General features: G+C 64.6%; 8 protein-coding genes across 8 annotated transcripts; 4 read left to right on the top strand and 4 right to left on the bottom strand.

Annotated features, from left to right (window-relative positions):
• Nucleotides 1-347: 347 nt before the first annotated feature.
• Nucleotides 348-1304, top strand: EMIHUDRAFT_444348 (hypothetical protein; the record flags this gene model as incomplete). The annotated part of the gene is made up of 3 exons (XM_005774381.1): nucleotides 348-361; nucleotides 496-574; nucleotides 640-1304. Coding segments are annotated over 3 exons (349 nt in total), but the record flags the coding sequence as incomplete, so codon positions are not given.
• Nucleotides 1305-2894: 1590 nt separating this feature from the next.
• EMIHUDRAFT_240685 (hypothetical protein) lies at nucleotides 2895-3560 on the bottom strand (the record flags this gene model as incomplete). The annotated part of the gene is made up of 2 exons (XM_005774380.1): nucleotides 2895-2935; nucleotides 3092-3560. The coding sequence occupies 2 exons, from the start codon at nucleotides 3558-3560 to the stop codon at nucleotides 2895-2897; spliced, it is 510 nt and encodes a 169-aa protein (XP_005774437.1).
• Nucleotides 3561-5050: 1490 nt separating this feature from the next.
• On the top strand, nucleotides 5051-5848 carry EMIHUDRAFT_240683 (hypothetical protein; the record flags this gene model as incomplete). Its single annotated transcript, XM_005774379.1, has 1 exon — nucleotides 5051-5848. The coding sequence occupies one exon, from the start codon at nucleotides 5051-5053 to the stop codon at nucleotides 5846-5848; it is 798 nt and encodes a 265-aa protein (XP_005774436.1).
• A 4987-nt stretch (nucleotides 5849-10835) lies between these two features.
• Nucleotides 10836-12474, bottom strand: PANK3 (pantothenate kinase; the record flags this gene model as incomplete). Its single annotated transcript, XM_005774378.1, has 2 exons — nucleotides 10836-11495; nucleotides 11695-12474. The coding sequence occupies 2 exons, from the start codon at nucleotides 12472-12474 to the stop codon at nucleotides 10884-10886; spliced, it is 1392 nt and encodes a 463-aa protein (XP_005774435.1). The 3' UTR covers nucleotides 10836-10883.
• A 163-nt stretch (nucleotides 12475-12637) lies between these two features.
• Nucleotides 12638-13564, top strand: EMIHUDRAFT_240679 (hypothetical protein; the record flags this gene model as incomplete). Its single annotated transcript, XM_005774377.1, has 4 exons — nucleotides 12638-12946; nucleotides 13025-13128; nucleotides 13219-13263; nucleotides 13543-13564. 4 exons carry the CDS (start codon nucleotides 12638-12640, stop codon nucleotides 13562-13564), a joined length of 480 nt encoding a protein of 159 aa, XP_005774434.1.
• Nucleotides 13565-13783: 219 nt separating this feature from the next.
• Nucleotides 13784-15594, bottom strand: EMIHUDRAFT_458248 (hypothetical protein; the record flags this gene model as incomplete). Its single annotated transcript, XM_005774376.1, has 6 exons — nucleotides 13784-13822; nucleotides 13922-14002; nucleotides 14252-14464; nucleotides 14743-15220; nucleotides 15288-15461; nucleotides 15527-15594. 6 exons carry the CDS (start codon nucleotides 15592-15594, stop codon nucleotides 13784-13786), a joined length of 1053 nt encoding a protein of 350 aa, XP_005774433.1.
• A 158-nt stretch (nucleotides 15595-15752) lies between these two features.
• On the top strand, nucleotides 15753-17635 carry EMIHUDRAFT_116918 (hypothetical protein; the record flags this gene model as incomplete). The annotated part of the gene is made up of 5 exons (XM_005774375.1): nucleotides 15753-16535; nucleotides 16615-16691; nucleotides 16791-16981; nucleotides 17048-17107; nucleotides 17211-17635. The coding sequence occupies 5 exons, from the start codon at nucleotides 15753-15755 to the stop codon at nucleotides 17633-17635; spliced, it is 1536 nt and encodes a 511-aa protein (XP_005774432.1).
• A 3967-nt stretch (nucleotides 17636-21602) lies between these two features.
• Nucleotides 21603-23368, bottom strand: EMIHUDRAFT_444344 (hypothetical protein). Its single transcript, XM_005774374.1, has 4 exons — nucleotides 22981-23368; nucleotides 22734-22911; nucleotides 22218-22649; nucleotides 21603-22071 (listed from the first exon to the last, which is right to left on the bottom strand). The coding sequence occupies exons 1-4, from the start codon at nucleotides 23317-23319 to the stop codon at nucleotides 21896-21898; spliced, it is 1125 nt and encodes a 374-aa protein (XP_005774431.1). The 5' UTR covers nucleotides 23320-23368; the 3' UTR covers nucleotides 21603-21895.
• Between the last annotated feature and the right edge of the window lie 3049 nt (nucleotides 23369-26417).

The following is a 26417-nucleotide window of genomic DNA, read 5'->3' as shown; positions in this document are numbered from 1 at the left end:
GGCGCCGGAGCAATCGTCGGCTCGGCAGCCTTCGCACCCCCCACCAACGAGGCTGAGGAGCTGGCCGCCGCGTACGGCTTCGCCACCATCGTCGGCTTGTGCGGCGGCGCGACAATCGCCATGGCGCGCGGCCTAGACTCGCAGCCGAGAGCCCGAGACGCGCAGCCGAGAGAGGGGTGCGCCCGCTGCAGCCTTTGGTGGCGAGAAGGGGGGCCCGCTGCAGCCTTTGCATTGGTATTGGTGGCGAGGGGCGCCCGCACCGCGGACCCGCACTGCCTCCACGCCACGCCCTCCGCTGAGCCAGCCGCCGCCCCGCCCCCCTCTGTAATGCTGCCAGGTGTCGAACACGCTCCTGCCCGAGGCGTGCGAGCCCGGAGGGGACGTGGTCGGGCTTAATTAATTAATTAATCAATTAATCAATTAATTAGGCGTGCGAGCTCGGAGGGGACGTGGTCGGGCTTCATTAATTAATTAATCAATCAATCAATTAATTAGGCGTGCGAGCTCGGAGGGGACGTGGTCGGGCTCGCGACGCTGATGGGCTTCATGGCGGCGATGGCAGTCAAGTCTGCAGGCGTCGCGTCCGGAGGCGAGGTAGTTGGTTGTTAGCGACGCTTCAAGAAGAAGCGACACCCATAGGCATCGCGATCGGAGGCGAGGGGTCGCACGAGGGCGCGGCTTGCGCGTACGGCGCAAACTCGAGCGCTGCCCACTGAGTCGACCCACTGAGGTGCCCACTGAGGGGAGGAGTCGAGGGGAGGAGAGGCGCCCAGGCCGCTGCCAGGCAGGCGGGGGCTCACCCTCGGCTTCTTCACCGCGCGACCATGGGGGCTACTGCTCGGTGGCTCGACTCGTGGTTCGGCTTGGGGTCGGCGCTCTTGTAGAGCGACTCTGAAAGGGGGGGCGAGGGAGGTGGGAGAGAGCTGAGGCAGAGGGCGGGGCGGAAGGGGGCGTCTGGGAGAGCGTTGCTGCGTGCTTCCCACACTAGCGGGGCAGGGACGCGTGTGAGTCTCGCGATCGGAGTCTCGAAGACGACCACCCGAGACGTGAGAGGGGGACTGTCGGGAGATGAGATATACGCGCGGATCAGGATAGGATAACCGGACACGGGCGATGTGACCCCGCTTCGGTACCGCGGGCGGCGCGGCTCACCCCCGCCCGTGCGTCACAGCTCGGTCGGGCAGTGACTCGTTGGTTGGTGTTGCGTGTTGGCCTCGGCTAGTCAGACAATAAGTCAGACACTAGTCTCGACCGCCCGCACGGCCCCGGTACGTTACCGATCGAAAATTAGTTATTACCCTTTACCGTCCCCGCTGTGCAGTGGTTACCGGGTTTGTCCGGAGTGAAAAGTCCAACGAACTCGTCGGTGTGACGGTGGATCCTCCAATCTGCGCCCGCGCTCGGCGAACCTCGAGATCGACACACACGGACAGCGCCGGTGCGGCGGTGGCATGCATCTCTTCCCGAAGCCTGGAGTGCAGCTCCTCTCTCTGCTCGCTGTGCTTATACAAAGTCTTATACACTCGCTCTGGGGCCGACAGATGGCACAGAGCCTACTGTGCGGCTGCCACAAGCTATGACAGCGAGATGGCGGAGATGGGCTCTCGCGCCCTCGCTGTCTGTCCCTCCAGCGTCACTTGTGCTGTGCGAGCGACACTGCTCGGCGACTGCCGGCACACTGTGAGATCATGGATGTGAGGTCCACGCTACCAGCGCCGCGTTTTGACTTTTGTGTGCGCACACGATATTCTCCACAATCTCGCTCGCGAATCGGCCCTCTGTGTACCGTGTGACAGGCTGTGTGAGTGTCAGTGCTGAGAGAGGCCAGAGTACAGAGATCCTTCCTCTCTGTTTTCGCAAATCTTGGCGGGAAATGACACGTGGCTTGCAATATGTTTTCTGTCTTTCTTTTAGGCTCAGGGCTTCCTTGCTCGCAGCCCCTGTGGCTAGTGCCATTTCACTCTGACACGCTAATCTTGAAAACGTCTCCAACGGAGCTCCGTGTTGCTTCCAGCGCCCTCCCCCGCGCTCCCTGCGGCCATGGCCGATGCTCATAGGAAGAGAGGTCATCTGGCTACCGCGAGAGCGACCCAACTCGTCGACATCGTCCGATGATGGTGCCGCAAAGTCAGCCTTCGGAGGCTATCGTGGCGTCGAGCCGGCAGTAGCCGTGACATGTGGTTCCACCACCCCTCTTAGGCTTTGCCTCTGACCGCCACCGTTCCCAGGCTGCCTAATGGGATGGAAAGGAAGGCTCGGCGAGCGTATAGAAGCGTGCTCGACCTCGTCGTGGCAACCTGTATGGCAGCGCTGGTAGGCGCGATGAGCGTCGTGCCACCTGACCCGAGACGGGTCGCAGGCGTCGTACCGAGCGCGTCGAGACCGTGTCCTGATGCGCTCTGCACGGGTGAGTCACGTCGGCGTCAAAGGAGCGACGTGCGACCTGTCAGAGCTTGATATCCGATCTCAGCGGCGTCGAGTCTCGTCTCCGGCGCGCAACAAATGTACCTCCCCAGGACGCGCAGAGGCAGCTGCGATCCCGCCGAGTGGACGGCGGCACACCGCGCCACCTGCTGTGTGCCGCCGTCTACTCGGCGGGGTCGCAGCTGCGTCTGGAAGGCACCGAGAGGTACATTTTTCGCGCAATGTGGTCAAATCAAGGTTTTGTAACGCGAGCTGTGCCACAGTGAAATGGCACTAGCCTGTCCTTTTTTTCAAAAGAGTGCGATTCCTTTAAAATGGTAACACTTGTCTACTCGCTGGAGCCGAGCAGGAGGGCCCGGCGCACAACCCCCAGTCAACTAATCCTCCGCACCCCGTAGGCGCGTCTCTCTCGGGCTGTTGGAGGAGACACACACTCTGAACTGGTCGTGGTGCAGGTGGGACACGAGGTTTCACCCGCAGCCAGACACCACATCGAAGAAGAGCGCCTCTCCTTGCTGAGCGCACGCGCACCGGAGCGCGGCAGGCGCCACCGCGCGTGCGAGCGCGCTGAGCGCGTCCGTGGGTGGCATAGGCTCGCTCGCATGAAAGCATGCCACGAGAAAGGTGGGTGGCGCGCCCGCCTCGGCGGCGCGCCGGCTAAAGCCACGGCGCTCATAGACGGCAAATAGTGTCGGCGAGCCGGCGCGGCGATAGGCGTCGTCGTCCGCGAGCGGCGCCGGTGGCCGGCACACGTAGCCGCTGCGGTGGAGGGCAGCGAAGGTGCTGATGCTGAGCTCGCGCTTCGCCGCCGCAGCGCCTTCGAACGCGGTGCCCGGCTGCGGGCCAAGCAGCATCACACGCGCCGCGTGCACAGAGAGCGGCTGGCCGTCGCGCAGTAGCAGCAGCGATCCCTCGTCAACCAGGCACATAACCTCCTCGACGCGCAGCCATTGCTGGCCTGACCGAAACAGGCCGAGCGCCGAGAGGTTGCCCTTCCCACGCAGAACACGCGCAAGGCCCTCGGCCGCATCCCACTCAGCAGTGCTCAGCGCCTTAGCGCTCCGCCCACGCGGCGTGCTCAGCCGCGTCAGCCACTCGAGACGCTGCTGCGAAAGCGACGCGGACGCGTTCTGCATTGCCTCGTTAAGGCCGCTCCGTTTTCTCTTTTTTGAGCATCACAGCCTCGCGCTGAGATTCCCAGGCAGCCTCGTTGAATGGCATAGGCCACCGGAGAAATGTTGCGCAAACCCAGAGGGGCTATTCAATAAAAGTCCAAAATGCATCAGTCAGTCAGTCAGACAAACAAACACCTGTCAGGTCAGTCAGGGAGGCCGGACGGATGGATCATTGGACATTGCAGTTGCCGTCGCTCGCTTCACTCAGGCCCCGCGTGCGCAAATATGGCCCAAGCAGCCTCGTTGAACGGGTTCAGCTTCAGCGAGTGATAGCCCCCGGGAATGTCGCGCAAACTAACCCAGACAGAGGTTTTGGCTCTCGGACGGAGACGGAAAACACTTCCTTTTATGCCTGACCCTGGGCATGGCTCTCTGGGGCTGAGCTGGGCCGGCCGCCTCCGGGTCCGCAACTCGCACGGTGGGCTCGCGTCCGGGCGAGCATCCGATGCCCGCGGTTATCCTCTCGCTGGGCGCGACCGACATGGAGATCCACTGCACACAGATCTGTGCTTTTGGCGCCTATTGCTCGCTCTCTGTGCAATCGCAACGCCAGAGGCCATGCTTGGAGAGTGTGTCGCAGTGCTGCTGCGTCAGTGGATTGAGCCGCGACGCAGGCTCCATCGGTGAGCTGCGGCGGCGCACCGGCCGCTCCATACATAGCTCTCCGGCGAGCCGTCGCAAACGCGTTTTCCGTCCGTTTCATCGAGTTTGCCCGAGTGGTAAAATGCAATCGAATCTGCCCGAGTGGTCAAGCAAAACTTTGCCTTTCGTAAAAGTTGCCCGAGTGGTCTGTGGGAAAAAACCAAAATCGAGACGGACTTCCTGAACGGCCGGGCAATATGTCTTCCTTGCTCATGCCCAACGATGTTGGAGTCATCGCCAGGCTCGCCTCTGATCTGCAGGGGAGCGGTACATGGCCACCGCCGAGCGCCTCGCGTCCTACCGTGAGGAGCGGTGCGCCTTCCAAACCTGTGTCCGGCAGGCAGCGGCGACCTACGGGCAGAAGCTATCGAATGGTGACTTCTCCGCCGATGGCAAGCTCACCGAGGCGGCGCTCTGCTTCACGGGCCGGGCACAGCCTTTCGGTTCGTGAAGGGTCGGTGCGTGTCGTGACCCCGCCCCTGGAACACCCGTACCCCCGCACCATCTCCGTCGCTTGGTTGCTTAACCTTGCCACCACCGGGAGGCGGCCAGGGCTCATAGACTCGGTCGAGAGACCCCAGATTGCAGGAATTGCGACTCGCCGCTTTCCTCCCGCTGTGATTCTGTGTGAGCTCTGTGTCTTGATTTGCCAACAACAACCCTACACCCTACACTCGTAGCTCGTTCACCGTTTGCCACACCAGGCTACCTCGAGATGTGACCTCGAGATGTGAAGGGGGAGTCGCCGACGTACTGGCGATTCATGATGCCCAATTATTACGGCCGTCCATTCGCGTCGTGAACTCTCGATGAAGCGGGGCTCTGCGGCCGGCCAAGAGCGCGTACGCTCCGCTAGACGCACTGACTCCTCAGCATCGCATGCGAGCACCGCGGTGCCAGAGAGCCTTAAGCTTCCTGGAAGATCCCGCGACGTCGGCGACGTGTCGCGTTCAGTGGACGAGTCGATCCGCGAGGATGGTAGGGCCCTGCAACCTGGTGAGACCAGCGAGGTGGGCCAATCTACCCAGTCTACCCCCTCGCACGCGTTGCTCCGCAAGGTGAGCCAAACACAGCCCGCCGATGACGCAGCGATTGTCTCCCTCATGGCGCTCGCGTCTGCCTCGGCCCCGGCCGGCTTGTCCGAGGAGTGCCCATCGCCGGGCGGGGGGTCGAGAACCGCGCAGAAGCGGAAGTTACGCGAGGACGACAGCCGCGCGACGGGCGGGGCGGAAGGACGCAGGATGACGCCTCCTGAGTGGGACCCGCCCGAGCCTGAACGTGGCGCGTACCGCCTGGCGAGCGGCGCGAGCATCGAAACCCTCAAGCGGCTCGCGGCGGCGTTCAAGCTCTGCCCGACGCCAAACGTGTGGCAGCTGGAGTCCATCTCGCAGAGCGTGGAGCTGCCGACGCCCAAGCTGGCGCAGTGGTTCGCGACACGCCGAGCATTGCAGGAGTGGGCGAGCCGTGTGCCCAGTGGACATCTCAACGCCAGCCTGCTAATGGAAGTCTTCTACCCGGAGCGGGAAAGGAAGCGCTGCCACAACTCCTTAGGCATCACAAACACAGTCCCGGCATCTGCTGTTAAGGGGCACTCTCCCGCGCGTTAGAGCGGAACAGTGCGCGGGGATGGAGCGCTCAGTCGCACTTGTTATCGCCGTTAGCATCTTCACCGAGACGATACCAACCACCATTGTAGTACCTCAGGCCGCTCATGCCGCTGGTCTCCGGCTTCTTGTCGATCCAGCATGATTTTCCGTCCGCAGACCAGCGGCCGTAGCAGTCATAGGCATTCTTCAGACCTACGCCAAAGTTCTGGTCCGTGTCCCAGAATTTCGTTTGCCCCTCGCAGACGGGTGGTGGCTCAGCGCATGGGCCGGGATCGCCATCGCAGTGTACGAAGATGTTGCCGCCCCAGTAATTGCGGCCTGAGCTTCCGTACTTTGTGGCTGTCACCCGGCCGTTGCTCGAGCTATACCGGAAGGTGTCGTAATCCATGGATTCGGGGGCGAGGAGCTTCACCCCTTTGCAGTTTGTGCAGTCGTATTGGACTCCCAAGTGGTTTCTGCAGTCCATCGTCTTGGAGCTCGACCTATCGGACATGCCGATGTGGACTATTCCACAGCAGCCTCCATTATGGAAAGGAGGAGGGTCGGTGTAGATGGTCTCTCCTTCCGGGACCCATTGGCCTGTGTTTAGAGGGCTGAAGCTGCCCCCTTTCCAGCCTTCCACGCCGTCGGAGTACTGCCCTCCCTGTCTCGGGCCAGGCTCGGCGCTGGCACCCACGTTTTGGCTGGAGCGTGTCATCTTGATGCAAAGCTCCGTGATGTTCAGCCAGGTTGTTGTGCGGGAAAGTGGGTCTGTCATCGATTTGATGCTGCACTCGTTGAAAGATTCATAAGCCACGCACTGCGCAGCCGCCCGCGGCGGTGACGCGGGCGGAAGGCGAGGCGGGTGCGGAGGGTCAGGTGGAGGGCAGGGCGCCTCAGAGAGGCGTCGGCGCTCCAGCTCGGTGGCGGGATCGGCGACGCGATCGATTGACGACGCGTCGATTTCTCTGTCAGCGATCGCACCCTCCACAGACCCTTCCTTTGCTGCACTGAAGCGCGAAAAAGCGAAATCGGTCGCGTGGGTGCTCGCCGCCTCGTAATCCGAGACCGTGCCCTCAATGGCGCCCTCGGCTTGGGCGCTGGTGGTGTAGGAGCCTGAAAAAGGGTAGATGTCTTTCTTGCCGTGCCGCTCGAGCCCTGGCGTGGCATAGGACTGCCCAATGATGCCGTGCGGCATGTCGCGGGCCGGCGCGTCGCCTCTCGCTGTGAAGCCAATGTCCAGACGGTGGTCGGGGCCTGCGATGTAGTCCTCTGCGCGTGGGACGGAGCGCATGCCATGCACCGTGACGGTCCAGTTTCCGAGCTTAAATGTGGCGCTCGAGTGGTCCATCGTCATTTCGAGACCAAAGCACTTCTTGTGGCCGTGGAAACCGAAGCGGAATGGACGGCCGACGCAGGTCCCGTTGACCACGCTCCAGCCAAAGTTGTTCGGGTCAAGTTCGGACGCCCAGAATGACGCGGTGGCGAACTTCTGCGAGGAGAGCTGCGCGGTGACGTGGGCTTCTGTGAGGAAGGAGCCATTGACTGTGAGGTCCCCGCCATGCAATTTGAACACGGCGTCCTCCGTCTTGACGTTGACCGACAGGCCAGGTGCAGACAGGAAGTTGTAGAGTGCGTTGTGGCGGCCGCGTAGGTCGGCGGAGCCTCCATACGCAAAGTTTATGTGAGGGTCGCGGAAGACTTTTGCCGCCGTGCCGCACTGGCTAAAGGGCGCGGTTGATAGGGGTAGCATGGCTGGAAAGGTCCCCGGCCGACGGCGTCGCCAAAACTGGCAAAACATTGGCGATGACAGATGCGATTTTCTCTCTCAAGTCTATATATATTTCTCTCTCTCTCAGTGTACGCACTTTTAGCTTACTGGGAGAAAAGAGAGAGGGGGTTGTGTTCTCTAGGCCCCTAAGGGCCCTACGCGCGGCGTGCGTGAGAGCTCGGAAGCGAGCTTTGCACGGCGATCGAGGATGGCACGGTTCACCCCCTTCACCGAAGCGTCTCTCTCTCTCAGTGTATGTAGCTCTTACGCACATTCCCGTAGGAGGACTCTGCTGACAGGGTTTGCGATGAGGAGCGACCCGAAGGGTTTCTCGGAGGTTAGTGCACCACTAACCGCCGAAGCGCAAGAACTCTACGACGTATCGGGCTCATACTAGCACCCCACCTCGCGAGCCGACGTTCTGTCTGCGCGGGTTTTTCTACTTTTATAGATCAACACTTTCGATAGACCGAAAGTAAGATCGTTCGGTGCAGAAACGCCGGCCATGCCCATGTAACGCACTTGTGCTCGCTTTTTTTGATTTTGGTTTAGAAGTGTCTCCAAGTCTTCTGGACCCATCGATGGCCGTCGCCTCGACGCCGCTCGTCGCGGCACCATCGTGCCCGGCCTGGGCGAAGCGTCGTCGCGGGTTCCCGCCGCAGTTCGACGGCAAGCCGTGCGAGCCTGCCGAGGAGGAGGACATGTGGCTGTGCAGAGCCGACGGCCGCGCGCGCAGCACCGCCGACCTGAAGCGCCTGGCGACCGCCGCTCGGGTGCGAGCGAAACGAGCAGGAGATGCAGCCGCCGCGAACACGCGCGATCGGCAGGCGCGCGACCAGCGCCGCCGGCAGCGTGAGCAGCACGACCGGCGCGCAGCGCCGGCGGTCGCCAAGACCGTGCGCCCACAACGCGGCCAGTGCGGCTGCCCGGCGCACGCGGTGTGCGGCATGTGCGTCGACCAGGGCAAGCTCGCCGCGGCCGAGCAGGCGGCCATCGACCTGGAGACGCGCTTCCACGCCTCGACGAACGTCGTCATGGACCTGGAGCGGCCCGAGGACGAGACGGCGGCGCTGCTGCAGCGCTGCGTGCACGTCTCCGACGAGACGAAGCGGCGGCTGCTGGGCGAGTGGAGCGACGAGCGCATGGCGCACGCGCTGCCGCTGCACGCATGCGCCTCGTGCGGCGTGCGCGACCCGTCGCTGACGTACACGCGGGTTGACGTGTCGGCGCTGCCGCGTACTGTGTCTGTGCGCGTAGCCGGCGGCGAAGACGAGACGCGGCACGTGTTTGAGCTCTCGCCCGAGCAGTGCGCTAAGTATCGAGGTCTTCAAAACAAAAAGGTGCGCCTTGCGTTTCCCAACGGCGCGAGCAACGACCGTCCCAACGGCGACGGTACGCACGAATTCCGCGACACCGACATCTCGCGCGTCATCAGTTGCTGGGAGTCGGACGACAGCACGCTCTACCACCTGCACCCCGAACTCGTCGATCGCCGCGCAAATGAGCACGGCGTGATGGTGCCATGCGCGATGCTGTGTCAATGGTGTGGTGACCAAGCCGACGCACGAAACAAGGAGTTGCGGTGTTGATCGCCGCGGGAGCCCTCTTATAGCTTTCTCTCTTCGTCGGGCGGTAACATGGAGCTGCTGATGGAGCGTCAGCTGGCGGAAGCCCATGTGTGCGCAGCTGAGCGGCACCCTTACCGAGCCGGCTTTTCCTCGGCCTGATTGCCCATGCATGGGTGCTCGCAGTCAGTGGATTCGCGTGACCGCTTCTTTCTGCTACTACGACACAGAGACGGGTGGCGCCAGCTTGTTCGCCCCTGAAGGGTCAAGCCCCAGCTTCATCTACGACCAAGGCGACTTTTTACAACCAATCTACATCGGTGCGCCGCCGCCGTCTCTCCCTGTCAAGGCAAACATCGGTGTGCCAGTCAACACTGGGTGGTTCGCACAAGTACGTCGATGCCATCGACAGCGTGCTGCTGGTGCATGGACGAACAGGACACGTCCGCGTGGGCCCTTGGATTTGCCTCCGAAACGAGTATGGGTGCGTGTACTTAGCGAACCTCATCACCCGCGTCACACGGTGGTTTCCTCCTAAACTTTGGATATGGAGAACATCGCCCGGCCGCCCATCCTCGACCTCGACGTGCCTTCCAACGGGTCGGCGACTTGGCGTCCATTGCGCTTTGCCTGGCCTCAGCACTTGCGCCACCATCAAAGCTGACCCGCCTCGTCAACCGAACGATGGTAGAAGGAGGTGCACCGTACCGGAACTGCATTGGTCTGCCGCACTCGCCCGATTCGTACGACAACGACCTACCTTCCCGATCAAAGGCCACTACGAACGTGCCAACGGGACGCAATGGAAGAAGATCTGCTTCCTCCCCTAGCATTGATAGCTCCGCTGTCGGCCGTCTCGCCGTCGCTCGACTTGCCGACGGCTCTGTCGCCGTCGCGCGACTAGACGGCCTCGCCGACGGCCTCGCTGTCGGCTGCTTCGCCGACGGCTCCGCTGTCGGCGGTGCCGTCGCTCTCGCCGTTGCTCCTTTCGGCGGCCGTTGCGCTGACGACCCCGTTGCTGCCGCCGCTCGACTCCACTACGGCGCCGATGACGCCCTCGGCCTCTCTGCCGCCGCTCCACTCAACGGTGGCGCCGATAGCACCATCGGCCTCGGCCTCTCTGCCGCCGCTCCACGCGACGGTGGCGCCGATAGCACCATCGGCCTCTCTGCCGAAGCTCGTGTCGACGACCTCGCCCGTAGCCTCTACAGCGTCGTCGGCTCTTTCGTCGTCACCTACATCGGTGGCATCAGCGCTGCCAGCTTCTCCACCGTCGCCTGCATCGACACAGTATCGCCGACGGCCCCTGCAACGCTGTCCGCTACTTCATTCGTGGCTTAGAAGAGCAGCCACAGGCTCTCTACTCTTTCCTCTCGTCGATCGGGAGTTACTCGACTGCGTCGAAGGGGGTGACGTCCGAACCTCCGAACCACGTCCGAACCACCGCGTGTTCTCCGGCACAGCGTGTCCCTCCCTCCTTTCACACTCTCCCAGTCCTTTCTGGTCCAGTGCCCGTCTTCTCCGCCCGCCGTCGGGCCGATTCCCCTCTTTCGTCCTTTAGACGTTTCACCTAGAGCAAGCGCGGAAGCGGGCGACGCGCCCCACGCCTGTGTCCCGGTCACGTCAGTCGGGTGGGGCTTGCGCACGGCATTGAGGATGAGCCGAAGTCTGTAAGGCACCGGCACACAGCACAAAAAGAAAAAACAAAGGTGGTACTTCTCTATCTGTGTGGGTCGCTCCTAGCGCTTTGCGAGACCCCCTCGGCCCGCCGGTGGAGCGTCTCGGCGAGGGAGCCGAGCCCGCCGAGGAAGTCCGCGTGCCTCGAGAAGAGCGCCCGCCCGCCCAGTTTGCGGGCTGTGTTTGCGACGAGCCGCCTCGCGAGCTGGTTGTCCGAGAGGAAGCCGCCGACGAAAAGGACTCGGTCCGCGGCCCCGCGCGGCGTGGCGTGGGCCATGGCTTGCAGCACCGACGCCTGCACCACGAGCTGCAGGACGGCAGCCGCCAGATGCCGTTTCGCCGGCAGCGGGGCTTCGCCGCCATGCGCGAGAGCGCCGAAGTTGACCGCGGTCATCGAGGGCGGGAAGCCGAGGGCCGCGCAGCCCTTCTCGCCGTAGATGTCTCCCACCGTCGTGTCGACGAGGGACGCGTCTCCCGCCTCGGCCAAGGCGAGCAGCTTGTGGTAGTCGGCCACGCCAGTCAAGGCGCGCCCGAGGCCGAGGAAAGTTGCTCCGCCGCAGGCCGTCCCTCCGACGCGGCGGAAGGTTGCGCCGCCAGCTGCGACGCCCCCCCCCTCGCCGGGAGACTCACACCCTTCCCGCTCGAGGAGGAGCACCTGTTCACAGCTAGAGGTGTGAAGAGACGCTGTTCACGTCCTCCCGCTCGAGGAGGAGCACCTGCCGGCGCGCGGGGCAGAGAAGGCCGAGTGATGGGAGGTGGGGAAAGGGGCGAGGGAGAGGGGCGAGGGAGGGAGGCGAGGGAGGGAGGCGAGGGAGGGAGGCGAGGGAGGAGGCGAGGGAGATAGGCGCCGAGACGCCGGAGCCAATGTTGACGACGATGTACGGGAAGTCGACCTCCTCCCAAGCCACCCGCTCCTCCGCCGCCTCGCTCGCGCCTCCCTCCCCCCCTGAGGTTGTGGCGGAGCCAGAGCCATCCCCTCCGGGGCTGGGCCCCGGCAGCGCGTACAGCTCGTCCGCAGGGCCGACGGCGCGCAGAAAGTGGAGCCCCTCCACCAGCGCGGCGAGCTCGGCGAAGGGGACCAGCCGCACGCGCAGCACCTCCTCGAACAGCGCGGCGTACTTGTGCGCCCCACCGCCCGCAGCGACCACGTGCCTCACCGAGCTGTACACAGACTCGCGCCGCTGCAGCCTCGGACCTGACTCCACGGCCGGCGCGGCGGGCTGGCCGTCGCAGTTACGGAGCGTCTCGACCGCCTCTGCCAGCGAGCGCGTCGGCGCAGCGACAAAGTGCAGCGTGAGCGAGGTTCCGTCATCCGCATACACATCGAACGAGAGGGAGGGCTGCGTGTTGAAGCACGCTCCGAAGGAGACGCGCTCGTGCTTCTCGCCCTCTCGAATACGGCGGAGCAGGACCATCTTTGCGAGCGTGCCGCCGATGTCGACACCCAGCGTGCCAGCCACCTCGCGCAGGTTGGCCAGCACGAGCAGGTGGCGCCGAGCGCGAACCTTAGCCCACTGCAAGGCCGCACGCGGGATGAGCGGGCGCTGCTGCCGCGCGAGACGCGGACGACGACGCCACCCGAAGAGTGCGAGGAGCGCGGCGGCGGCTACCGCGACGATCGCCGTGGCGCGCATCGTCGAGGGCTTTCGGGAGGGCGCGACCAACGTCCCTTTGGGCGCGACCAACGTCCTGCGGGGGGGGGGCGGGCCGCGAACGGTCGCTGCCTGCCGTATTTCTTTCTGGCCCCCGGGGGGGGGCGCTCACGGCTTGCTCGGGCGCTTACCACTCTCCACGCCCATGCCTGCGTATGACGTCGTTGTGCTGGCTGCCAATACCGCGGGCTCGCGCGAGAAGCTGGTCGGCCTGCTCCGCAACTGTGCGACCAAGCTCTGGAGCCGCGGCGCGGTGATCACAGAGGTGCGCTCGTGGGGCATCCGCGATCTCGCGTACCGGATCCGGCAGCGAGGCGTGAACCACTACCGAGCGCACTACCTCACGCTCGACCTCTTCTGCTCGCCCGCCTCCCTCTCGGAGCTCGAGAGCACGCTGCGCACGAGCCCCCTCGTGCTGCGGTGGATGCCTCTGCGCAAGCGCGACGCCGGCAGAGTCAGCCCCGAGGAGGCGCAGGCGCGGCGCGACGCGGCGCTGGCGCGGGACGGGGAGGACGCGGCGACGGTGCTGGAGGAGGCCAAGTACGAGTACCGCAACCTCGTGATGCAGCGTGTCTTCGAGGGCAAGACGCGGCAGGAGATGCTGGCCGAGCAACTCTCGCAGCACCGCTTCGCATCGTACCAGCGGACGGCCGAGGAGCGACGCAGCACCCGCCGCCCCTCCCCCGCCACCCTCCGCCTCCCTCACTCTTGCCGCGCCGCACGCAGGCCAACCGCGTATCGGCCAACGTCGCCTCGCTCCGCGCCGCCGGAGTCAGCGCGCCGCCGCCGCCGCCACCGCCGGAGCCGTCCTCGGGAGAGTCGTGACGGGCGTTGTGGGCTGGGAACGGGCGGCGGGGCGTTGAGTGGCTGAGCGCACCGGTTATATGATTGTGATCGACATCGAGAGAGAGCGCGAGCCCCCGCCCCGCGGGGTCGATGACGATGTGACTGCGCTTCTGAGTTCTGTAGATGGAAGATGCTCTTGTGCTGCTCCACGCGAGAACACGAGACTCGAGAGTGGATTTCGCGGAGATCGTGTTGTCCCCACAGTCTTGTGCAGATTGGCTCGTGATTTTCTCTACCTTTCGCCTCCGGCTCTCGACTGCGGCATGGACTGGCCTCCGCGGGGCGGCCCGTCTCGCCCCGGCGCCGCCGCGCCGCCCCCGCGCCCCGGCCCGCCCCCGCCCCCCGGCGGGAGACAAAGAGAGCGGAGCGGAGGGACACACACACACAGAGCCGCAAACGCGCAGATTCGCGAAGACACACGCTTCGCTCACACATCACACGCTCCTCAGACCTCACCGACCTCGTGCCCCGGGGTGTCGGTTGCCTCGGGAAACAAGGGTCGCGACACCTCGCGCACAGACACGCGCCGGCCTCGCACCTTCCTCAAGGTCTGTCTGATGAGCAGCCCAAAGGCGGGGAACACATGCGCCGCAAAGCCCTCAACCTCGGCGAGCAGCGCCGCCGCCACCGCCTCCGCCTCGCCCGCCTCGACGCCGTCCGCCAGCTCGAGCGAGCTGATGCAAGGCCCGCCGACGCCGCCCCGCCCCTCGTACCGCAAGACCGCCCGCGCAACCTCGCCCTCGCCCTCGCCCCTCGGCGACGCGGCCCACCGGCCTGCCGACCCACCCGCACCAGCGCTGGCACCGCCTGCGCCCGCCCGCAGCCAGACAAAGGTGGTCGCGAAGCGCTCCCCGACCCCTTCCCCCTCCTCCCCGCTCCCCTCGTCGCTCCCCGCCCCGCTCCCCTCCCGCACCGTCTCAAACACGATTCGGTCCCGCGGCCGCGCCTCTCGCGGCGCGGCAGTCTCGAGTCGGGCAGCGGCCCCGAGTCGGGTGGCCGCCTCGGGAGGGTCGGAGTGCGGCGGGTCGTAGGAGAGGTCGTAGGAGAGGGGGCGGTGGAGGGGGATGGCCATCTGCTGCGGGTAGTCTGCAAGGATGAAGTGGCTCTCGCAGAGGGCGGCGAAGGCCTAAGCCAAGCCGCAGAGTCATCGCCACCGCCCGGCGGAGCGAAAAGGCGGAGGGGAGGGGCGGAGGGCAGGCGGAGGGAGAGCGTGGGGCAGGGAGAGGGCGTGAGGCGAGCACGTGTGTGTGTGTGTGTGTGTGTGTGTGTGCGTGTGTGTGTGTGTGTGTGTGTGTGTGTGTGTGTGTGTGTGTGTGCGCGCGCGCGCGCGTGTGCGTGTGTTGCGTGTTGCACCTCGCTCATATCGTGCGTCGACATCTCGGACGAGAGGCAGACGACGCTCACCCACCACCGGCCTGCGAGCCCTGCCGTCCGGTCAGAGAGGACCCGCAGCCGCATCGCCTCCTCTCGCCGCCCAGCGCGCAGCCTCAAGAGGCGAGACTCCCGCGCGCCGATCCCCATGTGGCGCAGCCAGCGGTGCTGGAGCAGGTAGGCGCCGTTCGCAGCCGTGAGCACACTCTTGAGGTGGAGATCGACGGCGCGCAGAGCGGACGACACGTATTTGCGCTTGCACGGCTGGCCGCGGCCCGTCGGTCCCATGTAGCACAGGTCGCAGGGACTGAGGGACCGGGAAAGGGCGCCGAACGCACTGCGTGCGATCGGCTGCGCCGAGCGGTAGTAGGGCGACGGCAGCAGCCTCGCCAGCATATCCTCAGACACAGCCTCGAGAAGCGAGCCGTCCCCGGCGTCTGTGATGAACGACTTGCAGGAGCTGCAGGCATGAAGCAGATCGATCCACGATTCAGCGTTATGCTCATCAGACCTCGTCCGATTGCGCAGCAAATGGCCGAGGATCTTTTGGAGCAGCTCACGAGGGAGCGAGGTGAGACTCATCGCGGCGCACGAACTCGGCGAGCGTCTCCAGCGTCTCCGCTTCGTACGCACCCTCCTCCCAGCAATTGAGCGCCTCCTCCACCCCCGCGCCCGCGCCCGCAGCGTCCGTGCCCGCGACGATGGCAGCGACGCGCTCCTTCTGCCGAGCCTTCGCCTCCGCCTTCTCCGCCCTATTCACACAAAACCCCTCCCCTGCCCAAGACGCACAAGCAAGCACAGACAGTATTCACAGCACAAAGCTTTGAGCCGGTACTGCCATTCGGTTTTCCACAGTTTTCCATATGTGACTCGCCGGACGGACATGAAGCCAGTCGGACGGTCGGACGAAAAAGTCGTCCGACGTCCGGCGTCCGGCCCAAATCTGCCGCCGTCCGACTGGGCCTATTTCGGTCCGTCGCCGGACAGACGGACGAGTTCACCGGACGCATCGCGTCGCTACCGCCCCATTTGATTGCGGCGCGATGCTCTCGGGCCTGCTGCCGTGCATCGCCGTCGCCGCCCGACCCGCCTTCCAAACCAGTGAGGAGCTCCTCGCCAGCATCCTGCAGGCGGGTGGGAACGTGGGAGCCACCTGTCTGACTGGCGAGGGGCGAGTACTCTTCGGGCAAGATGCGGGGCGCAAGCAGCGTCGGGCGGCGGTGCTGGCCATCCTGCACTGCATCATCGCCAAGAGAGACAAGAAGCAGAAGCGGCGGCGGTCAGGCCCTATCCTGGGCCTGATCAGTCAGACCGTACGCGAGCACGGCTTCTGGGCCACAGTGGCTCACCTCGACGACGTGCGGTTTCAGCGCAAGTTCCGGCTGTCACGCAGTGCCTTTCGGGACCTGTGCGTGCTGCTCGGGCCGCACCTTACGCGTGAAGGTGGTCGAGGCGGGGCGCGCGCCGGACATGCCGCCCCGCCGCTCAGCGTCGAGACCAAGCTGTCTGTGGCCCTACGCTTTCTTGCGGGAGCGTCAGTCGAGGATCTGGACAGGTATGGAGTTGAGCGCAAGAGCAGCATCATGGGCTGCTGCGTCTGGCCAGTCGTGGGCGCAATCCACGCGTGCCCCGAACTGGAGTTTCGGCTCCTTCGCGCGCTGAAGAGCGCGAAAGCCGGCGACTCGCGTGAGCTCAGAGAGATCCAGGCCGGCTTTGACAAGAAGAGTGGCGGGATGTTGCCGGGGTGCATCGGTGCCCTCGACGGATGGCTGCCAGCAATCCACAAGCCGCCTGTCTCGTCAGAGCTGCCGCCGCCACGCAACAAGGTGCACCACCTCGCCGCGCAACACTATTCCGACCCTGCATGAGCGAGGTCTCCCACACACCGCACGGCATCTGCATTAGGTGGCCAACGCCATGATCTACTTTTGCTACAAGAAGTACTTTGCCCTGACGTGGCTGGGGGTCGCCGGCGCTGACCAGTGCGTCGCCTGTCGCCACGAGAGAAGATCTGCACCGCAAAGGGGAGGGAGGGGCCGCCTACGCCCGGGCGGCGACGCACCCTCTGTGGTGCCGCGCAGGGAGCTTCTCTACGGCGCGTACGTGTCGCCCGGCGGACAAGGCGACGCTGGAAGCTGGCCTCTGTGTGAGCTGGCGTGCTGGATCGAGGAAAACGGCCTGCCCCAGGGCTGCTGGTTGAATGCCGACGAGGCTTTCAAGGGGTCCGAGTCGTGCGTGACGCCGTACCCTGGCTCTGTGTCTGCGGACCACCGTGCGCGCCGCCCTCGCTCTCCCTGCCCCTCTCTCGCGCCGAGGATGCGTCACCTGGCATGCACAGGCAAGGCAAACTTCAACCACTTCAAGTCCTCGCTGCGCATGCCCGTGGAGCAGTGCTTCGGTCGCAACTACGGCCTCTGGGGCGCGGCGTCAAAAGCTGCCTCTCCCCTCCGGGATCCCCCTCTCTGTAATCATGATCCCCCCTTCTGTGGCCGCCGTCGCAGGCGTGTTTTGGCGCCCTTCCCGCATGGGAGTTGACTGCTTCCCGCACCTCATCTCAGCATGCTTCAAGCTGTCCAACTTTATGCTGCGCTACCGGAACGCCGAACGCGAGGAGGATCGCTGCGACGAGCAGCTGTTCCGCAGCACCGCCGCGGAGGAGGGGGGCGAGCGGTCGATTGACGACGTGCGCGAGATGCTGACGCGCAACTTCGCCCCAATGAAGAATGCCCCCGGCCTTCCAAATGCGGCACCGAGCTGCCGCAAGGGGCGCTGGGCGTTGCCGAGCGGCCAACCTCGTTGGATGCGGTCCGCCATGATGGACAAGTCAGCGCTGCGCGACTCGCTGGCGGACAACGTGATGCTCTTTGACGCGGTGCGGCCGGGCGGCAAGCACGCCACGCGCACTCAGGGTGCGCCTCAATCGTGACACTACCACCCTGCTGCCCGCGGGGCGAGGCCGGCGCGTGCCGCGCCTCGGCAAGCCGAGCGCCGAACTTAGCTGAGCAACACACACTCATGTGCATCTCTCTCTCTCCGCGCACACCCGCATGTAGCATGTAGCGTAGGTCTTATCTCTGCTCAACCTCTCCCTGCAGTACCGTGGTTGTCGATACGTTTTTTTTCATCACATGAGCTTATAAAAACCGGCCCCGCGTGTGCCACTTCCCCAACCGCAGCCAGCGCGCTTCTAGTCCGCACGATTCCCCTGGCCGGCGGCGCCACCCAGCGCTCTCCGGATCCCTGACATGCTCCTAAATCGCGATTTTTTTCGAGCTCAGACGGCAGCGAGCGACTTTTGCCTGCAGCCGTAACTCGGCCTCTGGCCGCCGACAGCGCCTAACTCGGGGTCTGGGGCGGAGCCCCAGCCTGGGGTCTGGGGCTGGCAGCCCCTCTCGGCGACGTGGGGAGCGGCTGCCGTCCACGGCTCGCACCGGCTCTTCCAGCGGCTCCACGCTTGCCGCCCGTGACGTCCGCGCCACGCACCACCACGCGGCCGCTCGAGAGAGCGGTCGACGCCCATACTGCTGGGCGTGGCGCTCTATCGGTCGACGCTTCGGCGTCGCTGCTTGCTTGGTAGGGGACCCGTGCCTCGACGCGGCGGCGCGGCTGAGTACGGCTCGGTGGCACAGCGCGTCGCCACGGATAAGATGCGATCCTGCATGGAGGGGGAAGCTCCAAGAATGATTCGTTCTACTTGCAGGAGAGGTCCAAGCAATTCGGGTGACTGCATGGCTCTTTCGCCACTTCGCGTCGAGGGATGCGTCCAAGCTAATGACTTCTTATGAGAAGCGCCGTGTCTTGCGGCACGTGTTGTGACAAACAGGCCGCTATTAATGAAAATGGGAATGTTATCTAGTTTTACGCACACACACACGATTCTATTCCGCGCTTCTAGTCCGCACGATTCCCCTGGCGCGGCGCCACCCGGCGCTCTCCGGATCCCTGACATGCTCCTAACCTCCGGCCGACAAAGCTGCACGGTGCGTGTGCGATCCAGTCGCGCTTTGCAGCGCACAAACGGCCTGTTCTGGTCCGATGGCGACGGGAGAGTGTCAGTTCGCGCGAGCGACAGACGCGGCTGCGGCGGCCGCAGGCACAGCCTCCCCGGAGCTGCGCTCCTGGTCGCGCTGGTCGGGGGTGCCGCAACCCAGCGGGCTGCAGTCCCACCACTCGTCAGGACCCAGCTTGCGAAGGCAAGTCCAGTAGGGCCTGCCGTCTTCGAGCTTTTGAGCCAGCAAGAGAGCATGGGCGTCGCCCACCGCTGCGTCGACGGTTTCCGCACTGAGGGGGGCGCCCGGGGTCGTGCCGAGAATCTCGGTCATGACCGGCGGCTCCTCTTCCCGGCTCCCCGGAAGTGCAGCAACGGCTCGCTTCATCACGCCGTGCTGAATGGGCGCCCATTGCGTAGGGTCTGTCTTGCCGCCCTCGCCGCGCGCAAAGGCCAGCACGCCGAGGGCTTGGAACTCCGTGTCGAGAGCCGCGGCGACGAGAGCGGCATCGGCACCATCCTGGCAGTGCACCGAATCTAAAGGCTTGAAGGAGCCAGCCCAGAAGTCAGCGACATCTTCAGCGAAGGGTGTCTCTGCCGGCGCGAGGCAGTCGATCTTGGAGATGCTGACCGCCGTGCCCGAGTAGTTGGCCGCGACGTAGCTGCCGATGGTCTGCTCAGCTGGGACGAGGCTGGGGCAGGTAGCGGCCAGATACGAGGATTCTACGCCACTGTCCTCGGAAGCAGCCGAGGACGGGCGATCCCGCTTGTAGCTGGACCCAGCTGCCGCCGCTGGAGCGGCGGCAATGACCGCGCCCTTCGAAGCGTCGGCCTCCCCACCCTCCTCTTCTTCGGAGCTAGAGCTGCTTGCTGACTCACCGTCGTCGCGTCGTCGCGGCTGCTTGCCACCCCGAACAGGGACTCGGACGGCTCCGCGTTGAAGACTGGGAGGCTGCGGGAGAGCAGAGCCGGACGGAGGGGGGGCGAGGCCGCCGCCGTGCATAGGAAAAGCGAGGGCAAAGTTGTTGGGCGCCACCGTCCCTGCGCCGAGCCGGGCAGCCTCGTACTCCTTCTCCACGGGCGTCGGCTCGCGCGGCTTGCCGAGAGCGTTGCTAATGCCTCCCAGCATCTTGTGCACTAAGGGATCGGCCACGGCCGCAAACTTCTCTGGGAGGCCGGCGATGGTTTTCAGCATCTCGGTCTCGGACTTTTGCCGCTCGATTGCCAGTGCCTCAGCATCCCGCCCCGCTGCCGTCGCCTTCTCAGCCAGGCTGCTAGTGCCGACGTGCGGCCCGCCGGAAGCAAGCACACTCTGCCTCGCCTCCTCGCCCATCCAAACGATGCTTTGAGCCACCTGCCCATGAAACTCCGCCGGCAAGCCGGAGTCGGTGCCGCTGCCGCCACGCTGCTTTTGGTCCTGCGCGCGTGAGCGCTGCGGAAGCTGCAACGCCGGAGGGCGGCCGGCAATGCTGGCGTCAACGATGCCGAGAGGATTAGGCTCCCGCGGCAGCCGGTTGGTGAGCTCGCTGTCACCAACAGCGCCGACCTATGCGGTTACATGGCCGAGCGTGAGCAGTTTCGGTTTTCGACAAGAAATGTGCTAGTCGAGCCGCGGGGTACCCTGCCCAACAGCGCCGTCAGGATCTTCTCCTGCCTCGAGCCGAGATCGGTCTTGAACTGGGTATTCAGCATCGTGTTAGCCAGGTCGCCCATTTCGACCTCCCCCCACCTCTGCGCCGCGCCCGATTTGGTGTGAGGTGCATCGTGAGAGAGAGAGAAAGCTCGTTCGTTCGTTCGTGTATATGCTTACTTACTTACTTGTACTTGCTTGGCCAACTAAACATAGACAGACAGACAGATAGGCGGTGCCTCGAGGCAGCTAAGACGGTGTCACTTTTCCACACTTCGCTTGCGACCAGAAACTGTGGTCTCCACTTTCTCTGACTCTCGTGACTCGTGTCGTTGGGGCGAGGCGACCACCGGCCACCGCCAAGTTGTTCCGGGCCGAGAGTTCCGAACACAGTTGCATGGGTGAGCGGTGGGCGATGCACTTCCGCCCGGACGCTCCGGGGCGTTGGGGCTAGTTCCATTTCACTGTGGCACAGCTCGCGTTACAAAACCTTGATTTTGACCATTGCGCGAAAAAGGTACATCTCGGTGCCTTCCAGAGGCAGCTGCGACCCCGCCGAGTGGACGGTAACGCACAGCAGGTGGCGCGGTGCGTTACCGTCCACTCCGCTGGGTCGCAGCTGCCTCTGCGCGTCCTGGGGATGTACCTTTGTCGCGCGCCGGAGACGACTCGACGCCGCTGAGATCGGAGATCAAGCTCTGACAGGTCGCACGTCGCTCCTTTGACGCCGACGTGACTCACCCGTGCAGATCACATCAGGACACGGTCTCGACGCGCTCGGTACGACGCCTGCGACCCGTCTCGGGTCAGGTGGCACGACGCTCATCGCGCCTACCAGCGCTGCCGTGCAGGTTGCCACGACGAGGTCGAGCACGCTTCTATACGCTCGCCGAGCCTTCCTTTCCATCCCATTTGGCAGCCTGGGAACGGTGGCGGTCAGAGGCAAAGCATACGAGGGGTGGTGGAACCACATGTCACGGCTACTGCCGGCTCGACCCCACGATAGCCTCCGGAGGCTGACTTTGAGGCACAATCATCGGACGACGTCGGCGAGTTGAGTCGCGCTCGCGGTAGCCAGATGACCTCTCATACTAGTATCATCGGCCATGGCCGCAGGAAGCGCGGGGGAGGGCGCTGGGAGCAACACGGAGCTCCGTTGGACGTTTTCAAGATTAGCGTGTCAGAGTGAAATGGAACTAGCCTGGGCTCCTTTAACCCCCTCTAGAGCCTGCAGCCTCACTTGTGCGAGTTGTACAGTCTTGTGAGAATTGATTTGATTTCCAAAGTCGCATTCCAATTAGGATACACTGAGAGGGAAGATGGCACACAGCAACAACACACACAAACGCCTGCAACACGCACGAGCTACGCGCACGAAGCTCATCAGATCTGTCACAACACAGTCACCACAAAAATGTGATAAGCGCTTCCCCAAAGAACTTCACTTCTCCTCGAGGGCTTTCTCTCTCTCGGGGAGAGCTCAGGAGAATCGCATGTCCATCTCCACCACCGGCCTAAGCTAACGACACACGAGGCAGCAGCAGGCGGGGAGAGGTTGCAAAAGCGTATCAGTCGAAGAGCAGTGCGTGGAGCACATCTGGCGGGGGCGGGGGCGGGTCGGCGAAGAGCGCCGGGAGCCCTGTGTCTGTCAGCTTGTTGTCGACCGACGTGGTCACGTGCGAGAGGAAGGAGGCGACGCTGTTTGGCGGAGGCGGCGGGGGCGGCGTGAACAGCGCCTTGACGCCTGTGTCCATGAGAGAGGGGACGTCGCGTTGATGTCGCCGGAAGAAGATGCAATCGCGAGAGAAGGGGGGGAGCGGGAGCAGAGCGCGCGGGGAGGCGAGGGAGGGGAGAGGGGAGTGCGGGTTTAGTGCGGGTGGCGCGTCGCACCGAGCATGCCCGACAAGCTCGAGAGCGTGCCTAGCGTCGGGTTGCTCGCCACAACAGCGTGCGCCTTGCTAGGGGCCCTAGTAGGGGCCTCCTTGCTGCTCGCGCTCGCGCCGCCGCCGCCGCCCGCACCGCTCTGAGCCATGCCTCGCCCGCTGCCGCTGCCGCTGCCGGTGGCAGAGGGGGCCCCTTCCGCCTCCCGCGGCCCGCAGTCGGAGCAGTCGGAGCCCAAGGCGCAGGCGCCCCACTCCGACCCCTCCCCGCCGTCGTCGCACACCCCGACGCCGTCGTAGTCTGTCACGCCCTGACTGCGGAGCGTCGAGAGGTACTCGCCGCACTCGTCGTGGCAGAGGGGGGCGGCGACCAAGCAGCCCGTCTCGCCCGCGTACCGGCACGGAGGCACGTCCGCGGCGAAGTCCCCGCTGCGCAGCTCCCCTACACACATTCAAACCCCTGCTCCAAGGCAGGCTCACCGAGGCGGGGGAAGGAAGGGGAAGTCGCTCAAGGCGCGCGGCCCACCGGCGCCAATCTCGTCGCCGAGCCGCCCGCCGCTGCTGGAGGAGGAGGCGCGCGCAGGCACGAACCCGTCCGCCGCGACGTAGCCCTGGCTGCCTGCGACGGCGGTCTTTGTGAGGTCGACGGTCGCGTCGAGCGCCTGCTTCTGCGCCGTGTCGCCGACCTGCACATTGACCGGCACCTGCGAGGAATAGGGCCGGGGTCGGTCGTGTGCATGGGACAGGAGCGCACCCAGCGCGGAGGGGGGCACTTCGGTGTGCGTGTCGACCGAGATGAACGCCATCGTCCAGTCCATCAGCCGGGCGCGGGCGAGCGGCGGAGGCGGAGGCGGAGGGCTGCTTTGGAACAAGGACCCGAAGTCGGGAATGCGAATGTCGACCACTGGCCAGGAGGGCGAGAAGGATGGCTCTTCCCAAGGGAAGGGGCCTGAGCCGACCGCTGCGCTGTAGTCGTAGTCTGGGAGGAGGAGGCTACGCGCGGCCCGGCGGGGTGCGGCCACGAAGCAGAGCGCGCCGGCGAGCGCGCCGGCGAGCGCAAGGGCGCCCATCGTGCCCCAGCGCGCCCCAGAGCCGCGTCGAGAAGTGATCATCGCAGGCCGCTGGGTTCGTGTGGAGGGAGGAAGGGAGGTGAGCAAATCGAGGTCCGATGCAGCGAAATGCAAGGGACGAGCCGCCGAAATGTTGAAAAGAATTTCTGGCCAGCACACCTCGCACGACGCTGGGCACGGGACTGGCGCGCACTGGCACTTGAAAAGAAACGAGCAAAGCGTTGAATATCTTTCTGTAGGATGATCCGTCGTGCCGAAGCCCGTCAGGCACTCTCTCCCTAACCCTAGCCTTCTCCCGAACCCTAGTGTGCCTAGTGTGTTTTAGTTGCCTCTGAGAGAGAGAGAGTGATGCTTTCACCCTGTCGTGTCCCGTCCACTGTGATTGCGGCCGTCCACGAGTACGTCGTCTTCTCTTGAGAACGTCCCACGACCCCCTTCTGGTGTCGACACACCAGAAGGCGGGGGCTCGGCCGAACGAAAAGAAAGCGAGTACTTGGGCGAGTAGGCCGTGCGGTCGACGCTGCCGCGCGCGACTTTGCGCGCGAGGCGGCGCAGCTTGAGAACGGCGGTGGGCGAGAAGCCGCCGCCGAACGTCTCGTGGAGCAGCAGGTTGAAGTTGTTGCGCTTGACAAAGATCGCGTCGTGGTAGAAACCGCGATGCGCCTTGACGTAGCCGTGGCCGTTCTTGTGGTCGAAGGGTTGGCCGGGCTGCCCGCGCGCCTTGCAGCCCATGTTTAGGCGGCGGGCCTTCTCCTCGGTGTTGCCGAAGGCGTAGGAGTGGCCAACGGAGGCGGGCGTGCCGCCACTCGAGGCGTTGCCAACGCCCGCCGAGGAGGTCTTGAGGAGGGGCGTCCAGAGCTTGACTTCATTCACCTCATCGCCGTAACATCGCATCCTCCCGGGCCAGCGTGGGGTTCCGCGAGGTCGACCTTGTACCCCTCGTTGTACTTTTGGTTTTCACATCGCCGACGCCGTGATTGATTGCGCCTCCCTCCCTCTCTCTTGCGCTCGGCGTCCTCGCTCTTGGTCCGCCTCGATCGACATCTTGCTCCGGGTGTCCCCCACTATGTGTCGCCGTTATCGGGGCACGCTATCCTGTGCAGTCAGGGCAAGTGGGGGCGAGGCGCACACCCTCTGGTCTATACTGGTGTGGTTCTGTCCCTATAGTCTCGGAGGGAGGCTTGAAGCTAAGAATATTTTATTTTTATGCAGGGCTGCACGGCCGAGGTGCCGAGCAGGCTTCCGGCCGAGGTGCCAAGAAGACTTTGTGCAGGGGCTCTGGCCCTGCCCGCCACCACGACGCCCCGCAGGTGTCCATGGTGCTGGCTACCGTATTGAGCGCTAGCCGGGAAGCTGTGCGGTCGCACCGCACCAGCACTCACGACGGCCGAGTTGCCGTCGATCTCCTCGCTCCGCGATCTCGCCGGAGGAACCATGTAGTGAGCTGTGAGCTGTACACGGAGCGAGGGTCTGTACCGAGGCGTACAGGAACGATCAAACCAAGATCACCATCGTCCTGAAGGACACAAAGCCTAGGTGTTAGATATGTATCCAGTGTATCCAGAACTTGGGTGGATACACAGTGTATCTAGTGTATCTCAACTCTCGGAAGCTGCCTACACACGCGCCCTCTCCGGCTCCTCTCGCTCGCTCATGCCTATCCTAGGGGAGAACCAAACTAAGCCATCACAATTGCAGCCGGCGCCGCCGCGGCGAGGGCCGTGGCGGCAGGCGCCGGCGCAGGTGCCGGCGCAGGCACAAGGGCCGTCGCGCCTGCGCCGCGCCGCGCGCGATCCGGGTTCGGGTTGAAGGGCATCGGCGACGGCGATCTCAGGCGAATACCTCTTTCGGACACAGCAAAAAAACGTGCTCGTCTTCGAAACCGGAGGCTGTGTATCTCACTGTGTATCCACTGTGTATCCAGACTGAGTGTGGATTCACGTGTATCCTGTGTGTCCAAACACCCCCCCGTGTGTATCTAACACCTAGGACACAAAGCATCGTCCTGAAGGACCACGGCGTCTCGTCTCCTACATAAAAGAGCGGGCAGCACTGGCGTAGGAGCCGGCAGCACTGGCTGGCTGGCAAGGCGCATGTGGCCCAGAGGCGAGCATTGTCGGGCAGGATGGCGCGGCGGCCGCAAAAGCGGAAACTTGCGCGGAGAACGCGCCAGGAGCACCGCCGGCCCCGGCCGTCGGTCGGCCAGGCGGTGGCGGCGGCGGTGGCGGGCCCATGCCGCCGCGAGCGAGCTTGCGAGGGTTGTAGTCGCGCATTCGTCGGCCGTCCTCTACTTTCTTTCATGTGTGTTAGTTGTTTTGTTAAAATTCTTTTATGTGTTAATGCACGACAACAGGTGGGTTAAGAGGGAGGCCGGGGCCGCCACCTGCCAGAAGATGGGCTGGCAGATGCAGATGGCGGGGCGACCCACAACGCGGCCGCCCCCTGCCGGCGCTGCCCGGGCGGCATCGCGCCCACCCGCCGCGCCGCCTGCGTGGGCTCGTCGCAAGCCCGAAAGGTCGCGTGCGCGTTCTTCGCCTCGCTCACAGCTCGGCGAGGGTCCCGACGACACCTGCAGAGCGCGGTGGGCGGCCGGGGGCGCCCCGGGGGCGCGCAGCCGGCGCGCCCTCTCTGACGCTGACACCATAGCCCACGAGCTCGAGCACGAAAAAAGAACCCCGTGGTCTTTCGACGGCGGCCGCGCAGCAGGCCGCGCACGCAGCGAAGCGAAAATAAAAAAGACGAAAATAGGATGCCTCCTCCACCTCGACCCCAGGGAGCGAATTACGCCACCGGCGCGGCGCTCCTCGGCTTCATCGGCAGCGTCTTCTACTATTGCACCCATTATGCCGTCCGGCAGGACGAGATCACGCAGGCCGACCTCGACGACTACCGACAGCGGCAGGCTGACCTGCAGAGATTAAAGGCAAAGCAGTAGCCGCTGGGGAACGTCCCGCGCTGTCGACGACCCGTGTCGCTCTTCACGCGCGCTGTGAGTACGCGTGCGTTTTGAGTTCATTCAACCATCGCGGCGACTCTCGAACTCCCGGTTGTCGTTTTTTTCGCGCCGCGGCAATAGCCGCAATACAAGAGATTTTCAGCCGCATGCGGTACACCAAAGCGCAAACCACCACTAAGTCTAT

The sequence above is a fragment of the Emiliania huxleyi genome (assembly GCF_000372725.1).
Source record: "Emiliania huxleyi CCMP1516 unplaced genomic scaffold EMIHUscaffold_313, whole genome shotgun sequence".
NCBI lineage: Eukaryota > Haptophyta > Isochrysidales > Noelaerhabdaceae > Emiliania > Emiliania huxleyi.
The sequence above is the reverse complement of the archived record's forward strand: the minus strand, read 5'-3'. Positions and strand labels throughout refer to the sequence as shown.